The sequence below is a fragment of the Chroicocephalus ridibundus genome, chromosome 7, assembly GCF_963924245.1.
Source record: "Chroicocephalus ridibundus chromosome 7, bChrRid1.1, whole genome shotgun sequence".
Taxonomy (NCBI): Eukaryota; Metazoa; Chordata; class Aves; order Charadriiformes; family Laridae; genus Chroicocephalus; species Chroicocephalus ridibundus.
This window is the reverse complement of record NC_086290.1, coordinates 58,460,452-58,488,253: the sequence shown is the minus strand read 5'-3', so window position 1 is coordinate 58,488,253 and position 27,802 is coordinate 58,460,452. Positions and strand designations below refer to the sequence as shown.

Genomic DNA, 27,802 nt, shown 5'->3' with positions numbered 1-27,802 from the left:
GGGACGGCGCGGTACGGCCCTCCTGAAGAAAGCCCTCCTCAGCAGTAGCTCTCTCCCTCGCTCCTTGCAAGCTAGGGCTTTAAAAGCGAGGGGAAAAAGGAAGGACCTTCTCAACATGGCGGCCGAAGAAGGGCTCGCCCCGCCTCCCAGCCCCCGTGTCCTCTCTCAAGATGGCGGCGCGGAAGGGCCGGCGGCCGGTCGAGAGTGCGCCTGCGCGCCGCGGCCCGGAGTGCAGTGAAATTCCTGGCGGGCGGGGGGAGGAGGAGGTGGCGGCGGTGAGGAGGAGGAGGAGGAGGGCGGCACGGAGCCACGGCCGCTCGCCCCTGCCAGGGACCCTGCGTGCTGTGGCGGCGGCCGGCGCGGAGCCAGACCCCCGCGGGGCGCGGTGCGGGCAGGCTGAGGGCCACTCGCCACCGCCTCGGGCGCTCGCAGCACCAGGAGCCGCGCCGTCCCCGCCGCCGCTGGGACTCCCTCCCCGGGCAGAGAGGGGGAGAATGACGGAGCTCCAGTCCGCCTTGCTACTGCGGAGACAACTAGCAGGTAGCCCGGCTGGGGGTCGGCGGCGGGGAGGGAGGCGATCCGCCGCGGGGGGAGTGAGGGTCGGCCTCTGAGGGGACGGGGCCTGCGGTGGGGGAAGGGGCGCCGGGCCAGGGGAGGGGGCGGGCGGGCGGGCGGCCGGCCGGCGGGGTGTGTGAGGGAAGGGGAGATTACGGCCCCCCCCCCTCCGTCGCCGCTCTCCTGCCCAGCCGGGAGCTGAGGGAACTAGGCCGAGGGGGGGAGGGGGAGCCTGCCTGGCGATCGCTGCCAGGGGAGCCGGGGGGAGGGGTGCGGAGGGCCGTCATGGCGGGGGGGAGCGTTTCCTCCGCTGCCCCCGTCCCGTCAGGGAAGTGGTGGTGGTTGGTGACGGGGGGGTGGGTTGGCAGTGGCCCTGCTTGCGTGTCCTCCACGATCTCTCTTGCGGCCCTGTCTCCCTGGGGATGGGGGGGAGGGGGGGTAGAAGGCAGCTGGAGCTTTCCTGCCTGCAGCCCGGGCGGGGAAGTGTCCGTGGTGTGAGGAGATGTTTGTCAGGCAGAGAAAAGAAGTGGAGGAAGGGAGGGTTCGCCCCCGTTCCCCATCTGCCTCCCGCTGGAAGCGGCGCTTGAGGCGCGGGGTGAGTCCCCCGACCACGCACACCTTCCCGCGGGGACCTGAGGTGCCCCCGTCCCGCCTCCCCTGCCCGGCTCCCCCCTCACCTCCCGTGCCCTGCGCCGGGGAGGGGGGATCGGGAGGGGGAGGCCGCTTCCCCCCTTTGTTGTCGGGAGAAGAGCCGGAGGCTCTGCGGACGCTGACGGGGCGGAGAGGACCGGGCAGCACCGGGGCGGGGGGGGGGGGCGGGAGCGGGGCTGCCCGTTGCGGGTGGGGGGGCGGCAGGGAGGGGCGAGGGGGGTCCGCCGGGGGCGGGACGGGTGCAGGAGAGGAGGAGTTCGATCCTGGGCCCGGGGACGGGAAGGGCCGGAGCGGCGGGAGCGCGGCGGAGGGGGAGCGGGCTGGCTGGCAGCTCGGCTCCGCGTCGCCCGTTGTCGCCGCGCCCCCTCCCTTTGTCCCCGGGCGGGCGGGGGGCCGTGCGCGCGGGCCCGGCCTGGGCCGCCGCCGAGGGGACCTGGCCCGGCCCGGCGCGGCGCATGCGCGGGGCCGCCCGGGCGGCGGGGCGCACAATGCAGCTCCATGTGTCGCTGGCTGCCAGATTTAAAGAGAAACGAGCCGGGCGGGTGCGGCGAGGAGCCGGTCGCCGCGCCCTCCCCCCGCTCCCACATGTGTCTCCGCGTCCTCTGCCCGCTGGGTTTCTGCGGCCGGGGTAAAGTCGTCCCCTCAGAGAAAACGCACGGGTCTGCTCGGCACCTTGGGCGAATCTGATTGCCTTTTTCGTCAGTTATGTAAAAATTTCTTCATACACAGATAAGGAAATTTGTGCTAGGTGTACCTAGACTCGGGCAAATAACAGCGCTGGCTGAAGTTTGCTGAGAAGCCGCACAGAGGGATGGGGTCACTGAGTGGCACAGAAAAATTCCTGGAGGAGGATTTTTGGCCTGAGACTTTGGTAATGTCTTTGAAAGCGTAAGGGTGGAAAACAACACTGTTAGCAGTAAGGAGGTGAAGTTGCATAACCAGGTGTAGCAAGCTAGATGATGTGTTTGGTTGCATCTCCAGCACTATCTTCTGGTTTTAGTTGATTATAAGTTTGAGGAAACTTCAATGTATTTAACTATTACTACAGGATTTATTTTTTTCTTATGCCTTTAAGGTGACATTATTTAAAAAAAATAATCTCATACATACTGCAGCTGGACACCTGAACATAAGCATGTGCCTCTTAATGCCCTAGTAACTACTGAAATTGTTACTGACATTCAGTGAGGTGTCTACATGTTCGGATATGCTAATAACACTAGGTATAGGCTTACTACAGGAGCTCCAGTCCGGATTTGATGCAAAGCTTCTCTTTGCTATAATTGATCCCTCTAGGGAAGTAATGGTGTAGAGTAGTTGCTCTCTAACGTGATAAAAATGAGCGTTTGGTAACCTAATATAGTTCTCTAGCTGTCTGGAATTTCTCTTTTAACCAACTAATTGTGCTTCATGAAAGAAAGCTTGACATTTAGCTGAATCCTCTTGATAATAAGCAGTAGCTGTCAGCTTCTGTTGTGTAGGGGTTTTTTTCTTCTCTTGTGAGGTCTTCTGTAAGCCCAGGCTAGTTGGATATGTAAGTAGACTTGTAGACTGTTAGATTTGTGGGTTAACTTCAGTTTACCTCCCTGCTCACTCTTTTCTGAAGGCTTTAGGTGTAATGGTAAAAACTGGTGTGCTTTTCCAGTTGCCCCTGTTACTGATTCAACTGTACTGACTCAAGTACAGCAACCATTTGCATGTAACGTACAACTCCTTTGTGGGTTTTTTGTGTTTTAAATAATATTAGTGCCTTTGGTATCCCTTTTCATCTATTAAAAAAAGAATTGAAACCATATTAAAAGTGATTGTGAGTGTGCATACTTAAGTGTGTGGGGAGTTCTGAAGAAGAGTCCTGAACTCTTCAGAAGTCCCGTATTGAGTAACTGACCTGAGAAAGAACATAGTTTCTTCCACACGTGATAATCTAAGTAACATCTGAACTGAGCTGAAACTGGACTCTGACACTGCTTTTTCTGATGGCAGGCTACTTGAAGTCACAATGCAGAGACTGAGCTTCATGATGTCTGATATTCCTTCCCTACTGCTCACTGTCTTCTTCCAAGTCTCGGCTGCTCTGATATGTCCCTTTGTTTACACCCATGCTACTTGTTCTACCTCAAAACAAAAATCGACATTGTGGTATTCTTTCCCCTGGTGGGGCTGATACTTCAGTCCTTCTGCTACATGCAGCTTTTGTGTTAAATCAAGTGTGGTGAGTCATTGGATTGTACCTAGTGGTTGGGTTTTGAAGGACAGTGAACAGGCAGTGGATATGAGTTAGTGATCTAAACGAGTTTAAATTGCTCTAGATCACTCACTTGTCAAACTAGCATTATTGAAGCACAAGAGATCTGAAGTTGGAGCTGTTAGACTTGGAGCAGGACAGCCAGAAGTGGAGGGGGAGGGTTGAAGGGGGAATCTGAAACCTATATAATGGTGAGGCAGTTGAGGAATATGGAAATCTTTTTAGCGGGTGAGACCCTGGATGGCTCTTTTTGATGCCAAGGGGCGGGGGGGGGGGGAAAGAATAAAAATGACAGGAGGAGAAAGGAATGTAAAACAGTAGTTCTCAGAACAGTTACCTGTTTTGTCTCCCGTATGCTTTGGCTCTTAATAGAATCGTTGTGGGGGAAAACAAGTGTCTATGGCATGTAGCACTTTAATGAGTTGTTTTGATTCTTGAAGACTTTGTTAAAGTGAAGGTCAACTGGTAAGTCGTCTTGGTTGTCACTAAGACTTAAAACCAAGGGTCTTGTCAAAACACGGAATGAAACTTGACAACATAATCCCAGGTTGCTCCAATAAGTGTATAAAGACAGACTTCTATTTCTTCTGGAGCAAGCTGGCTTGTATTGTAACTTGAGCAGGTAGCTAGGACCACAGCACTGTATATATAACATGCTTTTCAATTTACATGGCATGTTCTGGGTGCTGGTAATGCTCTAGGAGAAGGGATATTCAATGACAGTCAAAAAATATAACTTCAAGGTAGATGTGGGTTGGTTTTTTTTATTTTGTTGCCCCCTACCCGCCCCCCGATACTAAGTAACTTCACAGCGCATTTCCTAATGAAATATTGAGCTATATCACCAGGGAATTAGTATTGTAGCTGTTTTTATATTGACATGTGCTTGCCTCCATTTAGGCACAAGAACAGTTCAAAGCAAGGCAGTCAGAACTTTGGGTAGTTTTTATTTATTTTCTTTTTTTTTTAACTGTTTAAAGGAACTGATGAATGGGAATCTCTGACTACCAAAGCCAGTTAGAGCACTAGTCTAACTAGCTTGAGCTGAAGGGAGGTTCCCCTCTATGGGTATCTGTGAAGCTAAATGTCTTGTTTGTATATTAACTTAATTGTAAGATCTAGCAACTTCGGGAAATCTCTTAAAATTCAATGAATATATTTGTTCTTATAGATGCTCTCTTTTTTTTTTTTTGAAGGAGAAAGGCACTTTGTTGTGGATTGGTAATAATGTGAAATAGAAGCATGACCTATCCATTTCCTCTTATGGATAAGGTGTAGGAAAAACTAAAAGAATGAAGTGCCTCTGAACTGCCAAAAAGTCAACAGCATGTACATAGATTGGTATAGCCCTAGATTAGAGAGTTCACCCCCCAAGGGAGGTGCGGGGAGGATAAACTGTGTTCTCTGTACAGCCCCAAAACTTTATGCCCTTTAAAAGGAGTCAGGAGACAACTAGGAGTGTAAAGCTCCTCTTCCGATCTCCAGAGCTGTAAAGTCCAAGGGTTTTGCCAACTGAGGCATTTCTCTGAATGCTTTTATTTCATCTTTCTGCCAAATCCTTGCTGACACAGAGACTTGTTAGAGTAGGCAGACTTGTCTAGTTCATCCAGCAAAATCATGTAGGGGGGATGCAGTTAAATCAGTAGTGCACAGTGGAACCAGAAGTGCAAGTCCTCTTTAACATAAACATGGATCACTGACAACAGAGGAGTAACCATGCCCTTGTAGTCTGAGGTTGTATTGTGTTGTAAATACTCTCCAACTTGGGATGCAAAAACCCCACAGTAATATTGTTCTGAAACATGGCATTATTTCAAATTAAAGTGTATACAGCTCCTATTTCAAAGTAAAAATGTGTAATTAAAAATCAACAAGTTGGGAAACTGCATTAAATACTTAATGTGACAGTTCAACAATTTTAACTTCCTTGTGTGGAAAAATCTTGCAGTGTAATGTTGAGCTAGTTGAATTTCTGGTGACTATATAGGATTGACTTTAAAATATTTGAGTAGTGAATTCTGAGGGAATTATGGAATTAAGCTCACTCTATAGATTGAAGCTGAGATGGCATATCTCTTGGGTGGCTGGTGGTATAAGAAGCCTCTGCTTACAATTTAGTACTGGCTATTTACTGGCTTACAGTAAGTTTGTATACAAGATAATAATTTGAGGTCACTGATCTGAACCATTAAGCTGATGCTGGTCTGGCTGTTAGCTTCCTTGGAGAGGTTTGTTTGTATGACCAGTAATATTCTGTATTATCCTGAATATTTAAGACTCCAAGGTCCTACATGTGTCAAACTTAACTTCAGTATCACTTAAAATGCTGTAACAGACACACACCCCATTTTTTTTTTTAAAGGGCTCTTATATTTTTAGATAACCATCAGTCTTGGTTGCTGTGATGCTTTTGGGGATGCTTAGATACAGCATGTGTGTACCACTCAACACGCTTGCCCCACTATAGCAAATAAGATAATCCTGTTTCTTGTGAGGATGTGTTGACAGAAGCATCAAAGCTACCTTGCTCATGCTGACTTTATAGATAATATCACTGCTAAAACACATGTCTTGTTAGAGTGACTAGAGTCTGAGCAGTACAAGCTGCCTGAATTTCTGTTGCACTGCAAATAACATAATGGATGTGACTTGTGGCAAACTTTACTAGCTGCATGTGTTAGTTTTTCAAATGTTCCTCTTGCAGAAATAAGCTGAACTCTGCCTCTTCAAAGAAAACAGTATTTATGAAAGCAGTCACAGAGCAAAAATTCAGGGATGCTGGCAGTTCTAGAAAGTGGGGTTTAGCTAAACCTCAGAATGGGGGGGGCCTGATGACTCAACCACTTGCTTGAACAGGATGAAGCAATAACAACCTGCTTCATAAGCTTACCCCTTGATGGGGCAGCTACAGTCACAGCCAGTGGGCTCTGGCTAGATGCGCTTACTAATCTTTTGGAGAAAGAACCAAGTTTACCGTAAATGATGAGTTCTTTCCTCCTCTGCTCCCCCCAAACAAGGTGTGGTAAGTTACATTGAAGTACGGACATACCTGGATTTGGCAGTAAAGTAACTTTGCTCTGTTCTGTTAGAGAGTGGTGGAATGGGAGAATGCTGCTGGACGCCCTGTGAAGTAAGGAGCAAATTAATACCTATTGGGAAAATACTTTCATTAGAACTATTTCTGCTTTATTGATAAGATCTTTATTTGGAGGTGTTAAATCACCCAAACCCCACTAAAATATCTTGGCTTGTGTGATTGATAGTGATTCCAACTCTGGTATTAAAGAGCTATCTGCTGCAGAGATGTAAACTGTAAGGATTTGTTGTTTTGCTATAAATATCTCTTTTTGGTGTAAGAGAAACTGATCTGGGATAAATCAAGTAGAGTGAATAGTCCTCAAATAAAACCACATGTTGTAATTATAACTGATGCTGCCTTCACTCTTCTGTATCTCCAATTTCTTTTTTTTTTTTTGTTAATGCAAAGGAAGACTTGGAACAGTACATGCATATTGAACTGAGATAGCATTGCTTGATCCCCTTTGTGGTTAGTATTGGTACAAGTTGTGTGTTTTTTTTCCTTCCCTCAAAGCCCTGTTCTAAACAGTTTGAAAATAAGTGAACTTCGTAGGTAAAACTTGTTTGCCTCAAATAGACATTCTGCTAAATTTTCTTCTTCTAGTGTGTTTAATGCAACTGCTGTTTTGATCTAGGTGTTCTTTTTTGCTACCTGTAAGCTGGGTTTTTTTTTTTTTTAAGTCTTTAAGCATGTGGGGTATTCTGCAGAAGTAAGCTTCGAGTCTTGGTGTAGAATAGTATGGAAGCATTAAATAAAATAAAATACAGCATTTTGTTTCCAGCATAAGAATTGGGTTCTAACGAAGTGCAACTGAACCGAAAGGTGTCTGCTGTTCTGAAAGTATAAACTAACCAAATACTAAAATGAGTGTGCAGTTTAGATGCCTGGAGAAAGAAGAGCAGGTGGCTTGGGTGAGGAAGAGGGCATGTGACTCTCAAAACTCACACAGTCTGGTGCTTGTCCCAATGTATGGGAACAGAATCCGGGTAACACTTCACATGTCAGCCTGTGCTATCACCATGTTGCACCTGCTCTGTGCTTCAGTTTTCAGTGGTGTGTGGATATCTGTCAGTAGACTGGTCTTGGCAAGATCTTTCACTTACAGAATCTAGTAGGCCTAAGTTATAGGCCACCCTGCAAATGTAAGCATTCGTGTTTGCTTCTCCTTCCTATTCTCAGGTCCAAGGCATATCGGCTGGAACAGAGATCAGATATCCAGGCCTTGTAACAACACTAAGTATAGGAATCTAAATGAAATAGGATTCCATAAAAATAACTGCTCTCCTGGGTATGAATGTTAGCAGTGCTTGTGCAGGTTTGGAACAACAGTAAATATTTTTTTTTGATAGAAACCCTCTGCAAAGGTTTTCACATACATACTTTCTGTATGTGACTTGTTAGTTAAGAGAAACCTACTTCCATGCAGTCATCGCATTACTTAGTGTGTCAAACTGGCTGGTATTTTTAGTTGGCCTGCACTTGGTGCTGATATAAAAGGTGGTGCTGTCAGGAGTCACTTAGAGAAATGTCTGAAAACAATTCTGAATAACAATGTAGTTCAAATTAGGATATGCAAACCTGTTATTCATATTATAAGCAAGAGAGAATACAAGCTGGAAAAGTGTCCTTGACTTGCACAACAACTTATGCATATGATGAAGAAAGCTCCTGATGAGCTCTTCAGATGTTGACATCTCCCTATGGCATAGTCTTGTGATACAGACTTTCTAGTGGATTTCCTAGAATCGTGTTCTATTCTTGTATGTAAGCCACACACGTCCAAGAGCTCTTAGCTCTGTTCAACAGTGCTGGTTCATTACTGATGTGTATATGACTGCTCAGAAGATACTTGGATAGAATTTTTTGTAGCTTTAATTTGCAAACAGCTGTTAAGAAGTTAATTAACTTTTCCTGCTGTCCATGTTAAACTCAACTACAGTAACACAGCTGGCACCTAGGATAAACACTTGTCTTGCCAAATTCTAGTAGTTGTATGCAGTAGACATCTGAAGCTCCGTAGGCTCCTTTGTAGGTGAGAGAAATAAGTACCTGTTGAGTGTAATTCATCTGACCTGTTTTTGACATCTGCTTTGGGATGAGATAATCACGGAGTCTCAGGAACTACTTATCCTGATAAGATCTCTATTGAATGCTGCTGAGGGTGACAGTTTCAGATACAGGCAGATGAATGTACCTGCCTAACACTTGTCTCGCTTTTAAGAGTGGAAGCATGCATTGAACACTCAAGGTGGCGGGGGGGGAAAGAAGGTGGAGTTTCTGTTGTATTGGGTTTGATAGATTAATGTGGCCCTGTGCTGCAGTTGACTGTTTATGGGCAAACTGCTGAATGTTTCCTGATGAGATACTTGCTTCCTTTCAGGTGTGGACTTCAGAATTGGGGGTTCTTCAATTCTTTGACTATCATTGTTCTTTCCTTCCTCATACCGTTTCCCCCAAAATTCAGACCTTACTAGAAACCAATTTTTTAACAGACCTGTTCAACCTCCATTTTAACCTGGGTAATGTAACTGTGTTAGATTCCGATGTGTTGGGATATACAGCATGCTTCAAGGAGTCTAGCCAAAGAGGGCTCTTCAGGTAACAGTTTATCTCAAGGTCTACCAAAAATACATGATTGCTATTAAGTTGAAAGTATGTTCTAAATTTACTGCTGAGAAGGTTAATTCTGGAAGTATAACTACTTCAAAACTTTACAGAATACTATGGAATTAAACGGTTTTCATCAGTATGTTTTGTATTTCCAGTGTTTTGTGGAAACTGATTTGCACAGGAAAGTAACTGGAACACCACCTTCATCTTGAGAGAAAAGACTTGTTGGCTTAGTAGGCACACTGTGCTCCGCAGTGGCTTAAGTTACCCAGTTGCAGACGTTTGCTTTTTGGCAAACGCATCAGAGGGAGGGGGAACACGCTTCCTTCTGTGTACAGTAAGTGTGGGATGTTGGAAAGGGACTGGTCTGAGTGTGTGTACACAGAAGGCCTCTATGTGTGAAGAGTGCTATGGAAAGAAAATGTCTCAAAACAGGTCATCTCTGTTCTTGCCTGTCATCACAACTCTTCAGTAAAATGGTGCACGGGAACAGATCATGGGCTGAGTAAACTGGATTGCCAGGTCGCATGGGTAGCTGGATATCTGTGGTCTAACGGAGACTGTGAGAGAGAGCTGGCTTTATCACCTAGAAGTTGAGTTCAATGTCTAAAGTAGCTTTGACAATGTCTGTCGGTGGCCATCTCCATGGACTTAGAGGCCTATGGGGAACTCCTAAAGAACCAAGACAGTACCAAAGACCTGCAAGCTTCTGGTTGGTGTGTTAAGAGTCAATTTTCAACTAAATAGCTAACCTGAACTTTCAATTGTATGTCTTCAGGTATGCCACAATTCATGTAGAACATGGAGCTACAGAACACACACAATCAAGAAACTTAATTCTTGGCTTGTCTAGAATAACATGACACCTTACTAGTAAAATAATTCCAGTTTCTATCTAGTCAAGTTTCTTTGGTACTATAACCTTAATTCACAGGTCTGTAGTGATGGTTATAGGAGCTTCTGCCTCTTCCCTTTGGGCTGGTGCTGCTGTCCTCTTGTTTGCACAGCTGAGCTGTAGCCCTGGCTAGGAAGTTGATCAGGATTAAAACCAAAAATCAAAAAAGAAACCCCCAACCTTGTCCTCCATCCTCCCAAAAACTGCTTCACTGTGCAAGTCCTTGAAAGGCTGTACAGCTAGAGCTGAGGAGATGGCAAGCAAAGTGTGTTGGTGCATGAAGCTGTGTAGCACTGATCTGAGATCACTTCTGTGAGCAACTTGCCTGTTAATGCTAACTATACAACCCTCCCTACAAACTCTCTGAACTGAGAGGAGCAATAGATTTGTAGAAATCTGTGATGCTGCCCTTATCAACAGGGGGTGATGCATAGCGCACTGGAAATTAGTTAGTTGCCAGACGCTTCTTAAGACACAGGTCTGTCTTTATTTCTTCAGTCTTACTCCAAAATGACAGTGTCCTTCTGAGACTAGGACTGTCCTGTCTTAATTGCTGTATTATTTGTCACTGCCAAAGTGGCTACCAGAAGTGTGTGTGTATCTCATGCTATGTTTTGTCTGAACTTCTTGGATGAGCTTGTGGAGCAAGACAGAACATGATGAAAGCAGATAATATGGAGAGTTCTGGTAACACATCTGTGCAAGGAGATCATGTTACTTTATCATTGTCTCAGCCCTAATCTTCTAGAATCAGAGACTTAGAGCTGGGTCTGCAGGCAGAAAGGGAAGTCTTGGAAATCATAGCTGATCTCAGTTAAGTAATAAACTACATAGAAGTCACAGCTTGGGGTATGTAAAAAGTCTAGAACAAGGTTTTTCAGTCTGCACAGTTGTTGGAAGCTCCCGGACTAGTGCTAAGACTCACAAAAAGCAACCAAGAAAAAACAAGCCTAATGTATAGGAAGTGTAAAGCTATGATATAACCTGCTTGTTCTGGGACCTGTATGTAAGTCACTAGATGCCTTCTCCGGAAGCCTCAGCTAGGACTTGGGCTGTCTGCTCTCTGGTTTTGTGCTGGACTCAATCCACGGGCTGCATAAAACTCAACCACTGTGTAACTTGCTAAAGAGGCTACTGTTAAACATAATGTGGAAGCTTATATTTTTGAAAGCTTTGTACTGTAGCGTAGCTTAAAATACTCTGAAGTGTTCATATGCAGTGGCTGGCTGGGTGAAACATCAAGCTGAAAAGTTTAGATGCCGTACATAGCTGCTGCATGTAGCCATGGGGCTCTTTCTGCTTAGTCATTTTTGTTGATGCTGTTTTGCTTTTGGATTGGTGAAAGTCTCTTGGCTTACATAAAGGCATTTTTACTGAGAGTGGGAACATCACTAGCTTGGTGTCAACTAAACACTGAAACTGGAAGTACAGCTTATGGTACTGTGCTGGCTCAAGTTTAAGGCAATGGTAACTTAGTTCTGCTTTAACAAGAGCTAAGCCACTAAAGGAGCAATGGGTTGTGCCGACAGATCATCTGGGAGGCAAGGCATTGGACATGAAAGTCTGTTCTGGACTTAAACAACTCTATTGGATTATGAGCCTGTAGTCTTCCTCACCTCCCAAATCAGGTATTGGTTCGGGGCTGGGGTTAAAGGGACTGGATGCCTAATTTATAAGCAGCCACAAGATTCTTTCCCCAGTACGTTGCTGCTTGGCGGCTCTCCAGTCTTGTGCTGCTTTGGCTGTCAGCTGCTGCTTCAGCTGGGAAGGATCTACCTGAAACTGCTTCTAGACTCAATGTAAGACCTTTTTTGTTTTTCCTCTGGGATAAAGAATTTCTATTATATTAAACAATGTAGAGAAATGCATAAATTTTTGGCAGAAAGACTAAGCCAGAGTGTGTAATATATCGTAGCAAGTAAATTTCACTTATTAAGGCATGGACATGACGGAAGTGTGCTGATGTACTCATTTATGTTTAAAAAGTACAGGATAGCTTTAGCTAAACAAGAAATCTCAAAGGAAAACTCAGTGCTGAAAAAATAACGTGGAGGGATTCACTTCTTCATAGGTGTCTGACTTCTCTGCTTTTCCAGGACTTGTAGGCCAGCTCTTCAACAGGACTTTGTAGAGGACCTGCACCAAGGGCCTGTTCCCTCTCCCCGGCTGGGGAAGGCAATTGAATCCTTTGTTTTATGAAGCATTCTCACCTTCCATGTGTTTGTCTAGGAAAACTCTTGTTCAGGCTGCAAGTAGTTAACTGCTGTAGCTGGGAGGAAATGACAGACGCAGGGAACAGGTGTCTCATTTTCTTGAGTGCAGTGTCGGTGTCACCAGAGGCTGTGACTGGTGGGCAGAGATCCCTCTGCCTAGCAGCTGACTCTGCAACTGTGAGCCGTGTGTGTGTGCACGCTCCTCTCTTGCCAGAGTGGCATTGCTATTCATTTGGGATTTTGGTGCATGGATCTCACTAGTGTGTGAGTCTCAACTCATGAAGAGATTGGTGGTACTACTTGTTAACTCTTCTGATATGCAGCATTGGCCGCATATTCTGGGCGGGGGGAAATCAAAACCAAGCAAACCCTAGGCTTCAGTGTTTGCAAGTTTTAATGAGTAGCAGCTCTCAGCTATCCATGGTAAAGCAGCCAAGGAGGATGTTTTTCATGTCCCAGTGCAAAACTTTCCTGACATTTCCTTTTTTGTCTTCCAACCAGCCATTAGTTGACGTTCAGTTTAGCATAAATAAAAAGAGCTCTTCCACCCAGATTAACTTGCCTACAGTAATTCTACATACCTCTAGTGGAGAGGGTGCCTGAGCTTATATCCATTGTTTTACCTCAAAGTATTTGTGCAAGCAGTGGCTATTTGAACTATGCTCCAATATTGCTGCTAGGGAAGGAAAGTGAGAATGTCTTACAAGTAGAGACTGATGCCACCTCCTGTAAAAGAAATAACATAATTTACTTTATAGGCAGCATCCACTAAGCAAATTTCTGTAACTGCTGTAACTGGAGATTTTTGTCAATGGCTGCCCCCTTTGTACAGTTTACAGATTTTCTGTATTACAAGAGTTGGCATCCAGCAGTATTATTGCTTCTCACAAGATCTCTTGCAATATAGTGCTGCAAGGCCTTAGGAGGGAGTCAGAGTGTAAGAGCTGTCTAATTGGGAACAAATACATGAAAAATGTTTCAAAGGACTTAAGGATTAAAAAAAAAAAGTTTTTTGGAGGCTGAGGCAGATGTAAGAAGAAATGGAAATAGCACAAATGAAGAAATAGAGAAGAAAATGTGTATGTTGGACTCAAAAATAGTGCGGCATGTTTAGATAGAGAAGCATGCTGAATTTTCCCGAGTCTTGTCTTCTAGCTGGCTTGTTCAGTCTTATCACTGGGAAGTGGTTACTAGCAAACAGTAAGGAAGCTAAATGTGAGTAGCTTGAGTTCTAACAGTTTACACGGAACTTCATATAAACCGTTTTCTCCCTGTGGAAATGCAGAAATGAGGGAACTTACGTTTTTGAGGCGTAAATTCAGGTTTGAAAGTATTAAGGTGGGATACTCAAATCTAATATTTGCACTCTTTCTGTTGACTTCTGTAGTTATGCTGGATGTTCTTTATTACAATACCAATATAATATCCGAAAGGATGACTTAAGTGTCCTGAACACAGGTGGCTTTTTTGCACAAGCAATAAACAATTTTTTTCATGCAGGATTTTATAAAAAAGCAGGTTATATTCAACTATTAATGTGGTGAAACTTCTAATATCTGATGCTGGAGAAATGCCTGTAGTAGGGAGGTAGTAAGAGACTGGCAAATCCTCACTTCATGTGAGACTCTTACCTAGTCTTTCTGGCCCCTTCACCTAAAATTAAAGAGAACTCTTACTCAAGCTCATGCAGCTGTTTCCACAAAGTTTCATTGATGCCAGAGGCTGAAAACTGGTCTGCTTAGTGGAGGTGTGGTTGTGCTATAGCTTTTTGGTTTTTGAAGCTTGCATCTTGGTTAAATAGCCTGCGATATTACCTTGCATTGTCTTGAAAAAAAACCTGATTTGGTTCAATACCGAAGTCTGTGTCCTGTGACTTGGAGGGTGAGTGGTTGACCTCATCTGTTAACTAAACCCCTGCTGAGTAGCTTCTAAGAAAAGCCCTTCCAATACGTTTCTTGGGATTTTAAGATTGAGTCATCTGTGTGGATAAATTTGACTCTGAATTACCAATGGCCAAAGTCAGTCAGTATTCCTGCTATCTACCTCTTCAGGACTTCTATCCTTCATGTGAGCTGAGAGCTTTTTTTCCCATGTGGACTTGGACTGTTCTGTCTAGTGCTTGAGTTGATTCTTTTTGCATTTTTTTAATGATGCTTTAAATAGTTAAGAACTTAACTGGCAAACAGTGTCTGCAAATCAGTTTGGACTTAATGGTAGCCTTTTCTCTGTAAAGGTATGAGGTTCTCACCTGAAGTTCTTCTGCGTGTACCTGAGGGCATTACAAGGACCTCTGAAGTTAAGTCTGTAATGCCTAGAAATCAAGACAAAATACAGCTACTGGGTTTACAAAGAAGGAACATGTAGATTTACTGTACTGTGGAATATAATAATGAGGGCTGTATAATGTCTGACAGGATTTAAAATAAGTGCATTAGCAATTGTAAAACAAAACAAAAAGTCCCTAGCTTAATCTGGAAACTACTGATCTGTTGAAGGAACAGCTTTTTCTCCCCTTCCCCTATCCTAAATACCCAAGATACATCAGGACTTTGTATGTACTGTTGGAATGCTGGATCAAGAATTTCACTTTGGTGTCAATATGGCATTTAAATTAGTTTTTGACCCAAAGCTGTTGATTAAGAGATGTTCTACCCCCTTCCCCCCAAGTTGAATTTTAGGTAGAACAGATTTGAGGTGTTTATTTCCAAATTTTATGCTTTTCCCTGGAGCAAGCTGCAAACAGAAACTCAGTGGAGTCTACATCTAGGTCTAACTCCTGCACAGCTGTTTCCATATAAGCTTTCTATCTGACAGTAACTATATGCAGTAGCCTATGAACATAGAATCCCGTGTTGCTTGTCAGAAGTGGATGAAACAGTGAAACAAAAGAAAAAATAATAAAAACCTCAAAACCTAAATAGCATAACAGCTTGTTTTCTATGCTCTCTTCTAGCAGTTCAGAATATAGTAAATCATTATCTCCAGAATGCGCTGGGCACGGGTCTCAAATGTTTTCAGATTCTGAAAAAAAATCACTTAAGGGAAGCAGGATGTTAGTTTCAAATAAAACATTGTGTCACTTTGTTATTCTGTTAACATTTTCTAGAGTTAAAGGTAGACTTTAGTTTAATCTGGCTCCACAGGGTTCTTATAAACCAGTATGGCCTTTTTATTAGTAGAAAATCTGTTTTCTGACTTACACACACACCTATTGGTATGGTACCTAGTTTAGGAGACCATGTCCCGCAGTTCTGAATTATTTTAGCCCTTCTGCTCATCGTGTGCTTTAGATAGTTTTAGAGTCAGACTATGGGTCTCAGCTCTGTCAGCATGCTGGTGTGTGTGGTAGGGAGCTGAGGATTCTCATCCAGGCTGTAAGTCCCATCAGTAGGCGCCAAATCACTGAAAGTTATGGGATTTTTTTTTGGTCACGTATAGAGGCATGAGCAAAACCAGCGAATGCATATCAGACACCTAAAGTCACTATTAAATTCTTTTTTCTACACAGAGCTCAACAAAAATCCAGTGGAAGGCTTTTCAGCGGGCTTAATAGATGACAATGATCTTTATCGATGGGAAGTCCTTATTATTGGTCCTCCAGATACACTATAGTAAGTACTGATACTTATACAGAAACTTAAGTGAACTTGGATTTACTAGTTATAGTTTGGTCTGAGTGAGTAGAAGTTAACCTAAATCTTCATACTGACTAAGTTAGGTAATGCTGTTCTACTGCTAGTAAAATACCTGTAAATAGCTGAATTTGCTATATAGAAGTTCTAAACTGCTTTGCTCCCCTGGGAAAACGCACCACTGATCCCTCTGTACTTGTGTAGAAAAAGAATAGGCTGTACTTGGAGGGAGCTTCTGTTTTCCTATGTATTTAAGGCAGGTATAATCCACTATTTGTCAGTTTGAGATGGGAGAACTACCTAGCATGACCTGGAGTACCTCAGTGTTGAATTGAATTGTTGGCAAACCTTGCACAATGGGCTTCAAAAAGCTTGCATCTTTATCCCGAGGACCAGGTTTTTAAATTAACATTTGAACACAAAACTATGCAGTTCATACAGTAACTTCTTTTCCTGGACTTCTAAGTTCTCTGTGTTTTTTGCATTGCTGTATACCTGAAGCACTCTGGCACGTGCCACGTGGTTTGGGTTTTGTTTTATTTAAAAAAAAAAAAAAGAAGCTCTGGCTAACTGAGAGAACAATTTCTTTCTCATAGAGGTTATATGAATGATCATCTATTCTAGCTCCTGGGAGAAGGCTCTGTGCCCAGAAGAGGTCAGTTTAAAGTGTAGCTCTTGAAGACGAACTCTGTTCTCCTTCATTAAGCTGTTCCAGGGGTAAATTACTGATACAGAAAGCCTAGTGACATTTACCTGAGGTCAATTTTAGTTCCATCATGAAGTTGTATGTCTCTGTCTGCAGACTTCTGAATAAGTACTTAAGGGGAGTAATTGAATTGCTTTGCTTCTCAAGCTCTCTACCTTAAGATTCTTGAGTCTCGAATGAGATGAATTCTCCAACTTCTGTTGACCTCTTTAGAACAATTTTGTAGTGGCTCCATTATATTCTCATGGCCACTTCATAAATACTGTCAGTAAAGAAATACTGATTATAATTGAACCTCTTATTATATGTTAAAAATTGCAATAGCATTTTTCCCCCACTTCAGTAAGGTGCTGAGCTTGTTTTGAGGCTTTTTAGACAAAAGCTCTCTTCTATTCCAGTTCTTAGTTGCTGCTTTTCAAAGTAGCGTTATTCTGAATCTTCCCTGGTCCATTTCATGGTGACAGTAGAACATAATATTTTAACTTAACCAGGTGGTTCAAAATCGTCAACCTTTAGTCTCATTCCTGGTCCCACTTTATTTATTCTGAGTTTACCGAAAAAGACTTCAGACTCAGTGCATGACTCTACTGAGAGACACCTTTATCAGGAATATTGCTAAAAATGGCACTGATCTCCCTTAATTGACGGCTGTACTTCATTAGCTGTTTTCTAATGTGTATCCATTTAAAGAGCTGTATTTATACTTAGTTGGTGAGGGGCAATCATACAGCCTAGGAGCTTTATGATCTGCTCCTTTAAGAAGGGAAAGAAGAACTTTTTAACTTTGAAAGCAAGGACTTAACTGGTTTGGGGTAGCAATAAATGTAATCTAACTCTCCTTTGTCTTGACTAATACGGATGTTAAAATAGCCAGTGTTTCTGGAATTCTTATTCTTCCCAGGATCAAGGATACTTTGGAAACTGCCTGCCTCGTCTAAAAAGCATGGAAAATGAATGATTCATTTGGGGTTCAGATCCCCTCAGCTGCTTTACTTTAAGAGCCAAGTCACTTAAATGTAGTGGTTTTTGGGGTTTTTTGGTGTTGTGGGGGTTTTTTTTGAGACACTTGGTAGAACTTCACATCTTTGGTTAGTGGTGGTAGAATTTGTTATTTTCTCAGTAGCCTGTGGGCTTTGGATGCTGGCTCCTACTCCTTTACAAATACTGGGAAAAAAAGCAAAAAACAACAAAAAAACCCAACCAAACCCCTGCACTGAACAGGTTTGTGTGTTCTACACCAGTTCTTTTGTCTGCATGGCTACTGAGTAGTCATACTGCACATCTTGTGCCACCTTCTTTGGAGGTTATATTCCAGTTTTTGTATTCTCTGTCTTTGCAACTTCAAATTTTGTTACAAACTTCAATTACAAGAAATGGCAGTAACAGGACAAATGTTACAGTGAAGTATTCCATCTGTAAGGCTTTCCATTTAATACAGGCTTCACATTTTTCAAAAGGGACTATTCCCAGATATTGAAACCTAGTAATTGAGAGGAAAAAAGCAACAATACACTGTTACCTTAGTTAAATACAGGCCTGTAACTCCACATAAAAACTGGATGTCTCTTATTATTGTTTTCTATTTCAGTGGGTAACTAATGCAGAACACCTCACTGTCGTGTCTGAGGCCTTGTAGCTTAGTGTTGAAGAGGTAGTTTTGGAAATCTTTTTACAAAGTAATGCTGTAGACACAACCACAAAGCTTTCTGTAACTTTTCACTGAGGCTCACTGCTGCAGTGAATATAAAGAAATTAGGACTGAGGTGTCTAAAGGAGGAAAATAAACAGGTAGCTGCTGGGCTGTATTTGAGAAGGAATTATTGGCAATATTTTTTTTTTTGCTGTTAATAAATGTACTGGGAGGGAAAATGTAAGTTGTAATACCAGATAGTGAATTCCTCAGCAATTTTTTTTTTCCAGGGGGAGGGTGAGGGGTGGGGAGTGGTGGTGTATGGTTTTTCCCCTCTGGAATATCATTCTAAAAAAGATACGGTGTTGGGGAACTGGCAGTGTCATGTGAAAGTATCTTCTCAATCTAGAAACTCTCTGAATTGCATATGGAAATGATGGTACTGATAATTAGTAACACGATGTTAAGCTGTGTGAGGAGTAAACTTAAAGCTTTTGATACATCAGTAAGTTCCAGTCTTCAGCATAAGCTTACAAGAAACTCTACTAAGATATTTTTGATTCCCCAGTGAAGGTGGTGTTTTCAAGGCTCATCTTACTTTTCCAAAAGACTATCCACTGAGGCCGCCAAAAATGAAATTCATCACAGAAATCTGGCATCCAAATGGTAAGAAATGTCAAAGTTTCAATTTCTTTTTGCAGTTGAGAACTAAAATGCGATGAAGACAAATGGATACATTTCTGTTCATGTTAGAAATATGAAACTCTGCATTTACTTTGCCATCTTCACTTCATGAAGAAGTAATAACCATAGCAGAGTTTTTAATAGTGGTGCTCTGAGAGACTGCTCCTAAAGTATTTTCAGAAGCTACTGGAAGTAACTTCTTGAATTCTTGGTGACTGTTCAGGGACTCTTTTTTTCCTACGTGTAAAATTCCGGTCTGAGGAGAAACTTGACTGCCTTTTGTTGTACCTTCAAGTACTTCATCTTAGTATTACTAATCTGGCAGTTCAATATAGAAGGCCAAGGTTGTCCTCCTCCAGTGAAGCATGAAAGGAAACAACGGCATCTTTTAGTCCAGCCAAATAAGATCCCTCCTAATGTTTTGCTTACTTAGGGACAGCTGGACATAGGTGGGAACGTAAAATAAAGTGGAATAAGGCTTTTACTGGGATGGAGGAATGCTCTTCAGTTTCTAAAGTCATTATTAAAGTGGTAGATGTTGAAAGCTGGGAGGAGTCCAGCACAATGCTCCCATAATAAGGACAGAGAGACAGTTTTGATGCTGTGTTAGTTTCGGGTTGGAAATATCAGAGTACTTGTCAGGCAGTTTCTAATTCCAGCAGCTCAAATAATATTCCAATATATTACAGTAATATCCAGCTGTTGCTGTGGAAAATAGTCAATGTCTATCTTGAACTTCAACAGAGAAAGCTTTAGTGGAAGCCTGTGGAAATGGTCTTGAAAGTTGCAACATGCAACGATGTTAGAATTAAGCTTTTCCTCTCTGCCAGAAGTCCAGGCATAACGGACTTCCACCAAGCCGTATTTATTACGGATTGTGTTCTGTAATAGTTAATTACTTTGTTTTCTTGTAAAGCATCTTCAATGCATTTTCCGACTAGCTGGAGTGAAGATGAACAGTTCCCTAACTATTCTGAAGAAATGCCAGCATGTTGTTCATTACTGAAATATGCCTTGTTCTATTTTGTAGTTGACAAGAATGGTGATGTCTGCATTTCAATTCTTCATGAGCCTGGAGAAGACAAATATGGCTATGAAAAACCTGAGGAACGCTGGCTTCCCATTCACACAGTGGAAACTATAATGATTAGTGTTATTTCTATGCTGGCAGATCCCAATGGTGATTCTCCTGCTAATGTTGATGCAGCGGTAAGATTTTTCTTGGTCTGCCAATTATCTTCAGTGTAGAAACCTAAACTTGCGATGGAGTTTTGCTTTTAGTTTGACAAACAGTAGAATAACTTTTGGAAGAACTTCTTATATCGCAGGCCAAGGCTACCTTTTTGTTGGGAAAAGTAGTCATGCTGTAAAACAGAATTACTAGTTAGCCCTGTGAAACTTCTTGCAGATTGAAAGGGAAAGATGCTGTCAAATTTCATAGGCAGTGGTTTAATTTCTCCCATGCAGTAATGCATTTGTTTATAGTAAATAACTTGTACAAGAGGTACTTAATGGATAAACTTCAGCTCCTTCAGCCTTAAAAAAATTCAAGGAAGCCTGGCTGTAAAATCCTGTGTAGCTATATACACGCAGCAGTTACAACTGCCATTAAGTTTAGCTGCAGAAGTTAACATATTCTAGAACCTTTCTTGATTCCTGCTATGTTATTACTATAATGCAGCAAAAAATTTTGCCTTTGAAATTATATAAGCTGTTACCAGACTTATGGATTGGAATGGAAGGAGGAGAATGTGCTGAGGTCCCTCAGTATAATTATGTTGTGACTTCTTGCATTCACTTTTCTACAGCAGTCTTCCTGGGTCATGGATTAAAGCAGTAGGTTTCACTGTGTAGGTCTGTGCTTTAAGAATGTACTTGGAAAGTTTCACCAGGCATCCGGCCTTCAGCTCTGGAGGAAGCATTGTCCCAGACTAGAACCACTGGCTAAGGAGTGAGGAAGAATAGCCTGTCTTATAGTTGAAGACCAGGGTGAATCTGCCGTAAAGATTCTCTCATAAGTGACACACAAGTGTTCCATGCAGCATAGTGTTTGTGGAGCATGGCCTCTTCTGTGTGAGTGTAGAAACACAGCTGTCGGCTCTCTACAAGAGCTGTGCAGAATAGGGTTTAGACTAATAACTATTTGTGCTGGGGAGGGGAAAAATTCCTCAGTTCTGAGGAGAGTAAGAGGACAGACTTCAGGTCCCATTCATCTGAGATACACCAACATGCATTCCTTTGAATTACTCTAGAATTGCAGCTCAGCGGTGACTAATACATGATATTCTCTCATGAAAGAGAATTTCTAGGTCTTTTAACTGAGGTAGTGAGGAAAAGGGAGCTGGCAATCAGAAGATGCGAAGTTTTCTAGAAGCATGTTAACCTGCTCTGTCAAGCTAGCTATACCTTCCCAAAGTGGGTGGGAGTTTAGTTTCCTGAAGCCTGTGATCTGCTATGCTGTTAGCATTTGCAAAGGTCAATGAGCTCTGCTAAAAAATCATGGCAATAGTCTTATGTGGAACAAACTTAATGGGGGGGGAAAAAACCCAAAAATAAATACAAAAAGTTGTACTGAAGAATTCCCTTTATTAACATTCTTTTGAGTGTCAGACCTCCCCTTCTTGTGTCACGTTACTGGTGGAAACAAATACCCAGGAAACAGAGATGTTTTCTGATGGCAAACCTGAGAGCACTGGAAGGAGCAAGTTATTAATGAAATGCTAAAAGTACAATTAGAATTCCTCAGTTTAGACTCATGCATGTTGAATGTAGCAGACCTAACACTGAAGAAAGCTGATACCTCTAGCTATGTCTGTCACCTCCCCAGCTTCTCACAAGCTTTTTAATCTTTCTGTAGTGTGCCCCACTCTCTGCCAGCCACTTCAGAGTGATTTTCTTGTGGGTCTCTGTTTTTCTTCTTTTCAGAGAGATATGCTAGCTAGAAAACTATGTATTTGTTTAGCTAAACCTTAGGGTAAAGGGTGAAAGTGTCTTAAGAAAACACAGCATTTTCTAGCCTAGCTTGAAAGAACAAAAACTTAAATCCAACTGTGAAGACAGTACTGAGGTATCACTGATGTAACCTTTCGATGTTAGTCACTTTTTTCTGACTGTGGTATTAGATGTTCCATGTAGCTTTTAAATTTAATGTGCTGCTTGAGCAGCTTAGCATCTGCTGTTGGATTGTAGGTTGCATCCTCTTCATATTAATCAGAACATACTCATCAGGGTAATGAAGAATCACCAGCTCGTGCTTTATTCTGAGCTGCTCTTGAGACATCTTCTACTTGGTTCACGAAGTACGAGTTTACTGCAGCAACAGTATTTGGTAGTTCTAAAAGATACTTTGTCTGCTTTCATTAATTTCTAGTTTTAAGTAAGTCTAGAGAATAAGGTGTTACAGGCAGTTCGCAGCGTATAGGAGCAGGGGATATACCCACTTCCTAGAAAAATGAACTATGCATGTTGGAGTACTGTCTCTTGGAGCGGGAGAAAAACGAGGGACGAGGGCTGGAATAGATGTTGTGAGAAGCAGATAGAACAGTTCATGACCTAAAAGAAGAGCTTTGGAGAGGTTGCTGTCAAATTGGAAACTTTGCTGTTCAGTTCTGAACATTTGCTTCATAGAACTACAAATATAAAAGGCAGAAACAAAAAATAAATCTGAAGCTAGGAGGGCACAAATTCAATGCTTTGCTTGGCCTTAAGCCATCTTGTGTTCTAGGTCCCAATCCAAGGAACCAAATGCTGTATTAATTGCTGAAAAAGAACAAATTAATTAGTAGCCTTATTTGTGCTTTCCCTGGAAAGATAAGACATGCTGGGCTTTCCAATGTGCTTACTAAGGAGGTGAGCTTGGAGGTTGTGAATGTTCAGATATACCAGTTATCTGAACCTTCTCTTGCTCAAATGTGCCACAACCTTCATTCAAAGTAGGGGGTGAAAAGGTGGTGTTGTGTGCTATGTTGCTTCAGGTAAAAGAGCGTGTGGGGCTTTTTAACTACTTGCCCCACCTCTGCAGGAAGAACATATTTCTTATATCAAAAACTAAGAACTGTAGAACTTACTTCATTAAATAAGGGGTTCTTCGTATTATCCCACTGCTTCCTTGCCAGTACCCAACATGTCAGCCTGAGTCAGTGTATGATGCTCCTATGCTTTCATCTGAGGAAAGACTTAAAACTGGCTCTGCTTTTTCTGTGGGTTTTGGTGATGCCATAGTGTGCACATCTTTGGGTACAGACTTACCCCTTGCCTATCTTCCTGTTCATCTTTATCTTGGTTCTTCATCTGTGCAGTTCTGAAATCAAATGCCTGTCACAGACTATCCCCATAGGTGGGCCGTTGAGGTCTTCCTCACGGAGCCAATATCTTGCAGCCACGTCTAACTAGGAGGTGTTTTCTTTCTAAGGACAGTGCTGTGCCTTTTCTGAATGCTGCGACTTCTGTATTTGTATCCTGGAGTGTCCTGGTTAGCTTGATAGGGAGTTGAAATGGTCCTAAAAATCACAGAATAATTACTGTCTTCACAGTAGCTGTGTACCTCTTTCTCATCGCTGCGGTTACAGCCATTTTCTCTAACCCATAACAATAGCTTGTGGTCTACAGTTGGAGTTTGCTGCTACTTTGCAGACTGAAGTAAAAAGATTTCGGCCTAGGCATTGTGAAATATTGGTAGCCACTGGGTTAGTCTTGGAGAATGCCTGCAATCTGAGGGGGAAAGGCTGCATCTTGTGAGCAGCTTGCACAGAAACCCAGAGCAAGCTTTCAAAACTCCTGAATGTCACAGGTTTTCAGTGACTAGCTCAATGATTGTAAGCAAATTTAGGTGTTGACTAGATAGCTAATACCTAAAACCACCAAGAGTCTTCCTAGAACTTGTATACTGTTATGGGACTGACGCCTGAAAGCTGTCTATTCAATTACAGAAAGAATGGAGAGAAGACAGAAATGGAGAATTTAAAAGAAAAGTTGCCCGCTGTGTAAGAAAAAGCCAAGAAACTGCTTTTGAGTGACACTTATTCAGCAGCTAGTAGCTTCACTTTTTTCAGGGTAAGTATCCTTCTAAAGACAAGTCAATTACCTGAGCTGAGAATTTCCTGCCTAAGTGAACTATTTTTTTTTTTTTCCTCAAAAGCAAAAAACACCCCAACCAAACAATCTTTCATCTCAGCTGCATGGTCTCAGTAGAGTTCCTTGGCTATATGTCATACTAAAGAATAAAAGAATTTTCAAGTGCAGTAACAGTCTCTTCTGTCAAGATTGGAGAACTTCTCTGGTACTCTTGCATTTGTGCTGCTCAGAAACTGAAATTCTCTTTGTCAGCATCCATCCTGCTTTATTAATAGTGCTTAAGGGTTACTAGAGCTGTAATAGAAGGAAATAATCATTCTTTCATGTTCATTATTGTGAAGAACACTTGTTTGAATCTTGTAAGCATCCTGTCTTGCTATCTCAAGTGTGTGTGTATATATATATATATATATATATATGGAGTTTATCTCGCAGATGTTGGTGTTGCATGTAGGTTTTAAATAAGACTTCAGTGAGATTGTTAGGAACCATTTGGAAAGGATTGCTTCAGGTATCTTTAGGAATTTTAATAGAAAGTATACTAGCATATCAGAAGGATCAAGTGTAGAATATCCCATCAGTAATATCAAGAAAGAGGTGGTGGTCTCTTCAGCAGCCCAAAAAACTTTTTTACTGGGGAAGACTTCAGAAGAACAGGTATATTCTGCTTGGAAACTGAACTGTAGCATATCTGAGAGCCTGGACAAGTTTTGACCTGAGACTAGCTGACGTGATATTTATACTTTACGCCACCCTGTTAAAAATGAGCTCCTGACTCAAGATCCTTACTCTAATTTGAACAATCCCATCCTAGTTTTAATGGGATTTTTTTTTCCACACAATAAGCTCTTGTAGAAACCTCTGTATTAAAACATGGCCCTTAAATATCTGGCCTTTGGTCACTTTAATCTTGGTATGCCAAGGAAAAACTTCCTCAGCTAGCTAATAATTTCCCACTCTTGCTTTTCAAAGCAAAACAGTTTCATGTTGGAGCTGCCCTTTCTTAATGGTTGGTTTGGCAAATAAACTACTCAGACCCGTTTGGCTGGAGAAGCCCAAAACCATATGTAGTAGTTAACTTCAGCATACAAAAATGTAGTAGTTAACTTCAGCATACAAAACTTGGCGGGGGGGTGAAAACATAGCACTCGATGTAGTTTAAAGGTATTTTACTGTCTAACTAGAACAGCTTAGTAAATGCCCCTGCTAGTTAGTTTTTCTTCACCAAGGTGGTACAGGAAACAATTAGTTTTTTAGACTTTTGTAAAAATGGCGGGGGAAAGCTCCACCTGTGCCAAACTAGTACTGCACGATCTCTTCTCTGCAGAAATGCCTTGATTGAATGGAACTTTCTCCAATATAGAGAAAGCATGAAAGTGCTTAATATTGATCACAAGGCTAAGCAAAGGAACCGAATGTCCTATATGACTGCCTGTAACTAGAGTGTAAGAATTGTTAATGCGGCTGGCAGTCTTTTCTGTCGTGGAGAAAGGGAGTAACTGTGAGTAACGCTCCAGAGTATCCTCAACTAACCTCAGCTCTGTTGCCATGTTAAACTTGGCCGTAGTGAAACAATGCTCATGACGAATATTTAAGTAATTGGCTGTGTTGCTTTTTTGGAAGGCAAAAGCTTTTCTAAGTCCTGGTGACTCCTTCTAAGTGAGTGATGGGCAATGAGTTGGATGAGAAGGGGCCATACGGCCAGTTTCAAACAAGCACGGTGACTTGGTAGCAGTGGTGTTACTGCTTACGGAAGCACTGCTGTGCCATTCTGTGCTGCACTTTGCTGTTGCAGCAGCATCCATCATTCACAGTAAGTGATGCACAGAAGTTTCAATGATAAATCTACAAGTGTTTAGCTGTATGTGTGAATAATCAAACGTCTGCACGCTGTATATGCACTTGACAAGCAACACGAGTAATGGGAGCCTGAAAGTCTGACAGTTGAGCTTGGGTACACAGTGTGCTGAACTAACCCAAGTCTTTCTCAGGTGATGATTTTGGATTTGTGTCTTCTGTTTAGAGGTATGTAAAGTTCTTGAACAAGTAATGATTATCTTCCTGGAGCTTGAAATGCTATTTAACATCTTTGAAATAATTGAGGATGATGAGGGGTTTTATTTTAATAACTGTGATTTCTTTGTAGGTCTTCAATTGAGAAACATGGCACTGTTTTTTTCCTGCACTCTACCCACCTATTGCTGGACTTCTGTTGTTACAAGTTGGCAAACACTGGCTGGAACTGGGCTGCAATAAAACATGCCAGTTATCAATGCTGACAAGAGCCTAACAAGTGCCAACACAAGATGATTACGCATTTTGAAATCTAATGAACTGCTTTAACCTTCAGGAAGAATTGTAAAGATGTGTACATAGCACAACATGATCCGGATAATATATATACTGTTCATGTACATCCACAAATACACATTGTACCAAATAATGCTGTCTGTAGTTAGGAATAGAATTGTGTAAATTCTAAAGATTTTAGCAGGTTTTTTCTCTCCCTATTAATTATTTCCTATCAGTTTAAAAACAAAAACAAAACAACAACTTGTGAAGCATGTCAAACTAAAACCAATTAGGAAAAAGTTGGGTTTTGTTTTTTGTTCTCCCACCCCCCCGCTTTAATTTTCCTTTGACCCACTGAGGCTTAATTAAAATCTCTTGCTTATTAAAGTTTAGTATCTCTCTTCTGGTTTTTGGAAATGTGCTCCCTTTTATTTCCCCCATCAGAACTTGAAATTTTCCTAATTAAACCCTGAAAGGATTTGCTATCAATTGCTTGTGTTTTCTCTTATGATGACCTTTGTAGTCTCAAAGGTGCTTTTTTTTTTTTTTTTTCCTTCCCACCCCTTTTTTAAACCCAATTGCACATACTTCTTGAATTGGGTATAGCAATAAAACTGGCCATGGAGCACCCTCGAGCAGCCTGCTGGATTTTTAACTTCCAAGGGTTTTAAGCGCTTTCATTTGGAAGTTCAGTTGACTAAGTTAGTCCAAGATAGGAATGAACTGCTTTCTGTGGGTGACTTTTTTTTTTCCTGCCTTTCTCATTGCCTGGTTGTGGGGCGGGGTGTGTGTGTGGGAGGCTTGTTTTTTTGTTTTTTTGTTTTTTTTTTTTTTCTCAAGGTTGAGTTCAAGCATGCACATCTGTAGGCTTTCAAAGGACTAACTTCTGGGTTTGGTATCAAAAATAGTTTCCCTCCTTTTCCCTTTTCTCTTTCCTGTGGCCCTTCATATTCTTTGCCTTTACTTCAGAGTTTTCCTCACCTAATGTACAAAGAAAATTGCGATGTATATTTTCATGTAATTTGATTTTTGGAATTCTGTCACCTTCTGTAGTGAGTTCTTCCAAAATATAATTTTTTCCAATAATAATGTGTCAAACTGGCTTCTTGAGTATCTAAATAGGAAGGGTAACTGCAGTTGGAGCACAACTTACCTGAACATCTTCAGCAATGTAACATCAGCAAAAATTGGTTTGAATTTCACATACGGTATTTAATCTTCAAATAATTAAAAGGCAAACAAAACACACACCTTTCTTGCTATTATCACCATCCTTGACCCTTCAGTGAGCAAATGCTAGTCTTGGACTACCTGGTAACAAGGCTTTTCCAAGTCTACCTGAAACACCCTTCTACCGAAGAAACTTTATAAAGGAACTTGCAACGACTTGACTGTTCTCTGCTCTGTCACAGGTTTACCACAGCTTTAAACAGCACTGAGTAGCTCTGCAATGAATCAAGAGTTCCAGTGTTAGAGAGTCATCTTGTAAGAAGCCTTCAGTACTAATTTGCTAGCTGGCTGCACTTAGTTTTGTGAT

General features: G+C 42.1%; 1 protein-coding gene across 1 annotated transcript; it reads left to right on the top strand.

Annotated features, from left to right (window-relative positions):
* Positions 1-170: 170 nt before the first annotated feature.
* UBE2G1 (ubiquitin conjugating enzyme E2 G1) lies at positions 171-27,513 on the top strand. Its single transcript, XM_063341092.1, has 6 exons — positions 171-540; positions 15,757-15,859; positions 18,785-18,882; positions 19,931-20,109; positions 23,829-23,952; positions 26,120-27,513. The coding sequence occupies exons 1-5, from the start codon at positions 171-173 to the stop codon at positions 23,913-23,915; spliced, it is 837 nt and encodes a 278-aa protein (XP_063197162.1). The 3' UTR covers positions 23,916-23,952; positions 26,120-27,513.
* Positions 27,514-27,802: the final 289 nt, after the last annotated feature.

Excerpts from the sequence above, each read along its gene's own strand:
- UBE2G1 (XM_063341092.1), top strand. The coding sequence starts at position 171 with ATGGCGGCGCGGAAGGGCCGGCGGCCGGTCGAGAGTGCGCCTGCGCGC. Across the intron at positions 541-15,756 it reads ACTGCGGAGACAACTAGCAG|AGCTCAACAAAAATCCAGTG; the intron begins GTAGCCCGGCTG and ends TTTTCTACACAG. Across the intron at positions 20,110-23,828 it reads CTGCTAATGTTGATGCAGCG|AAAGAATGGAGAGAAGACAG; the intron begins GTAAGATTTTTC and ends ATTCAATTACAG.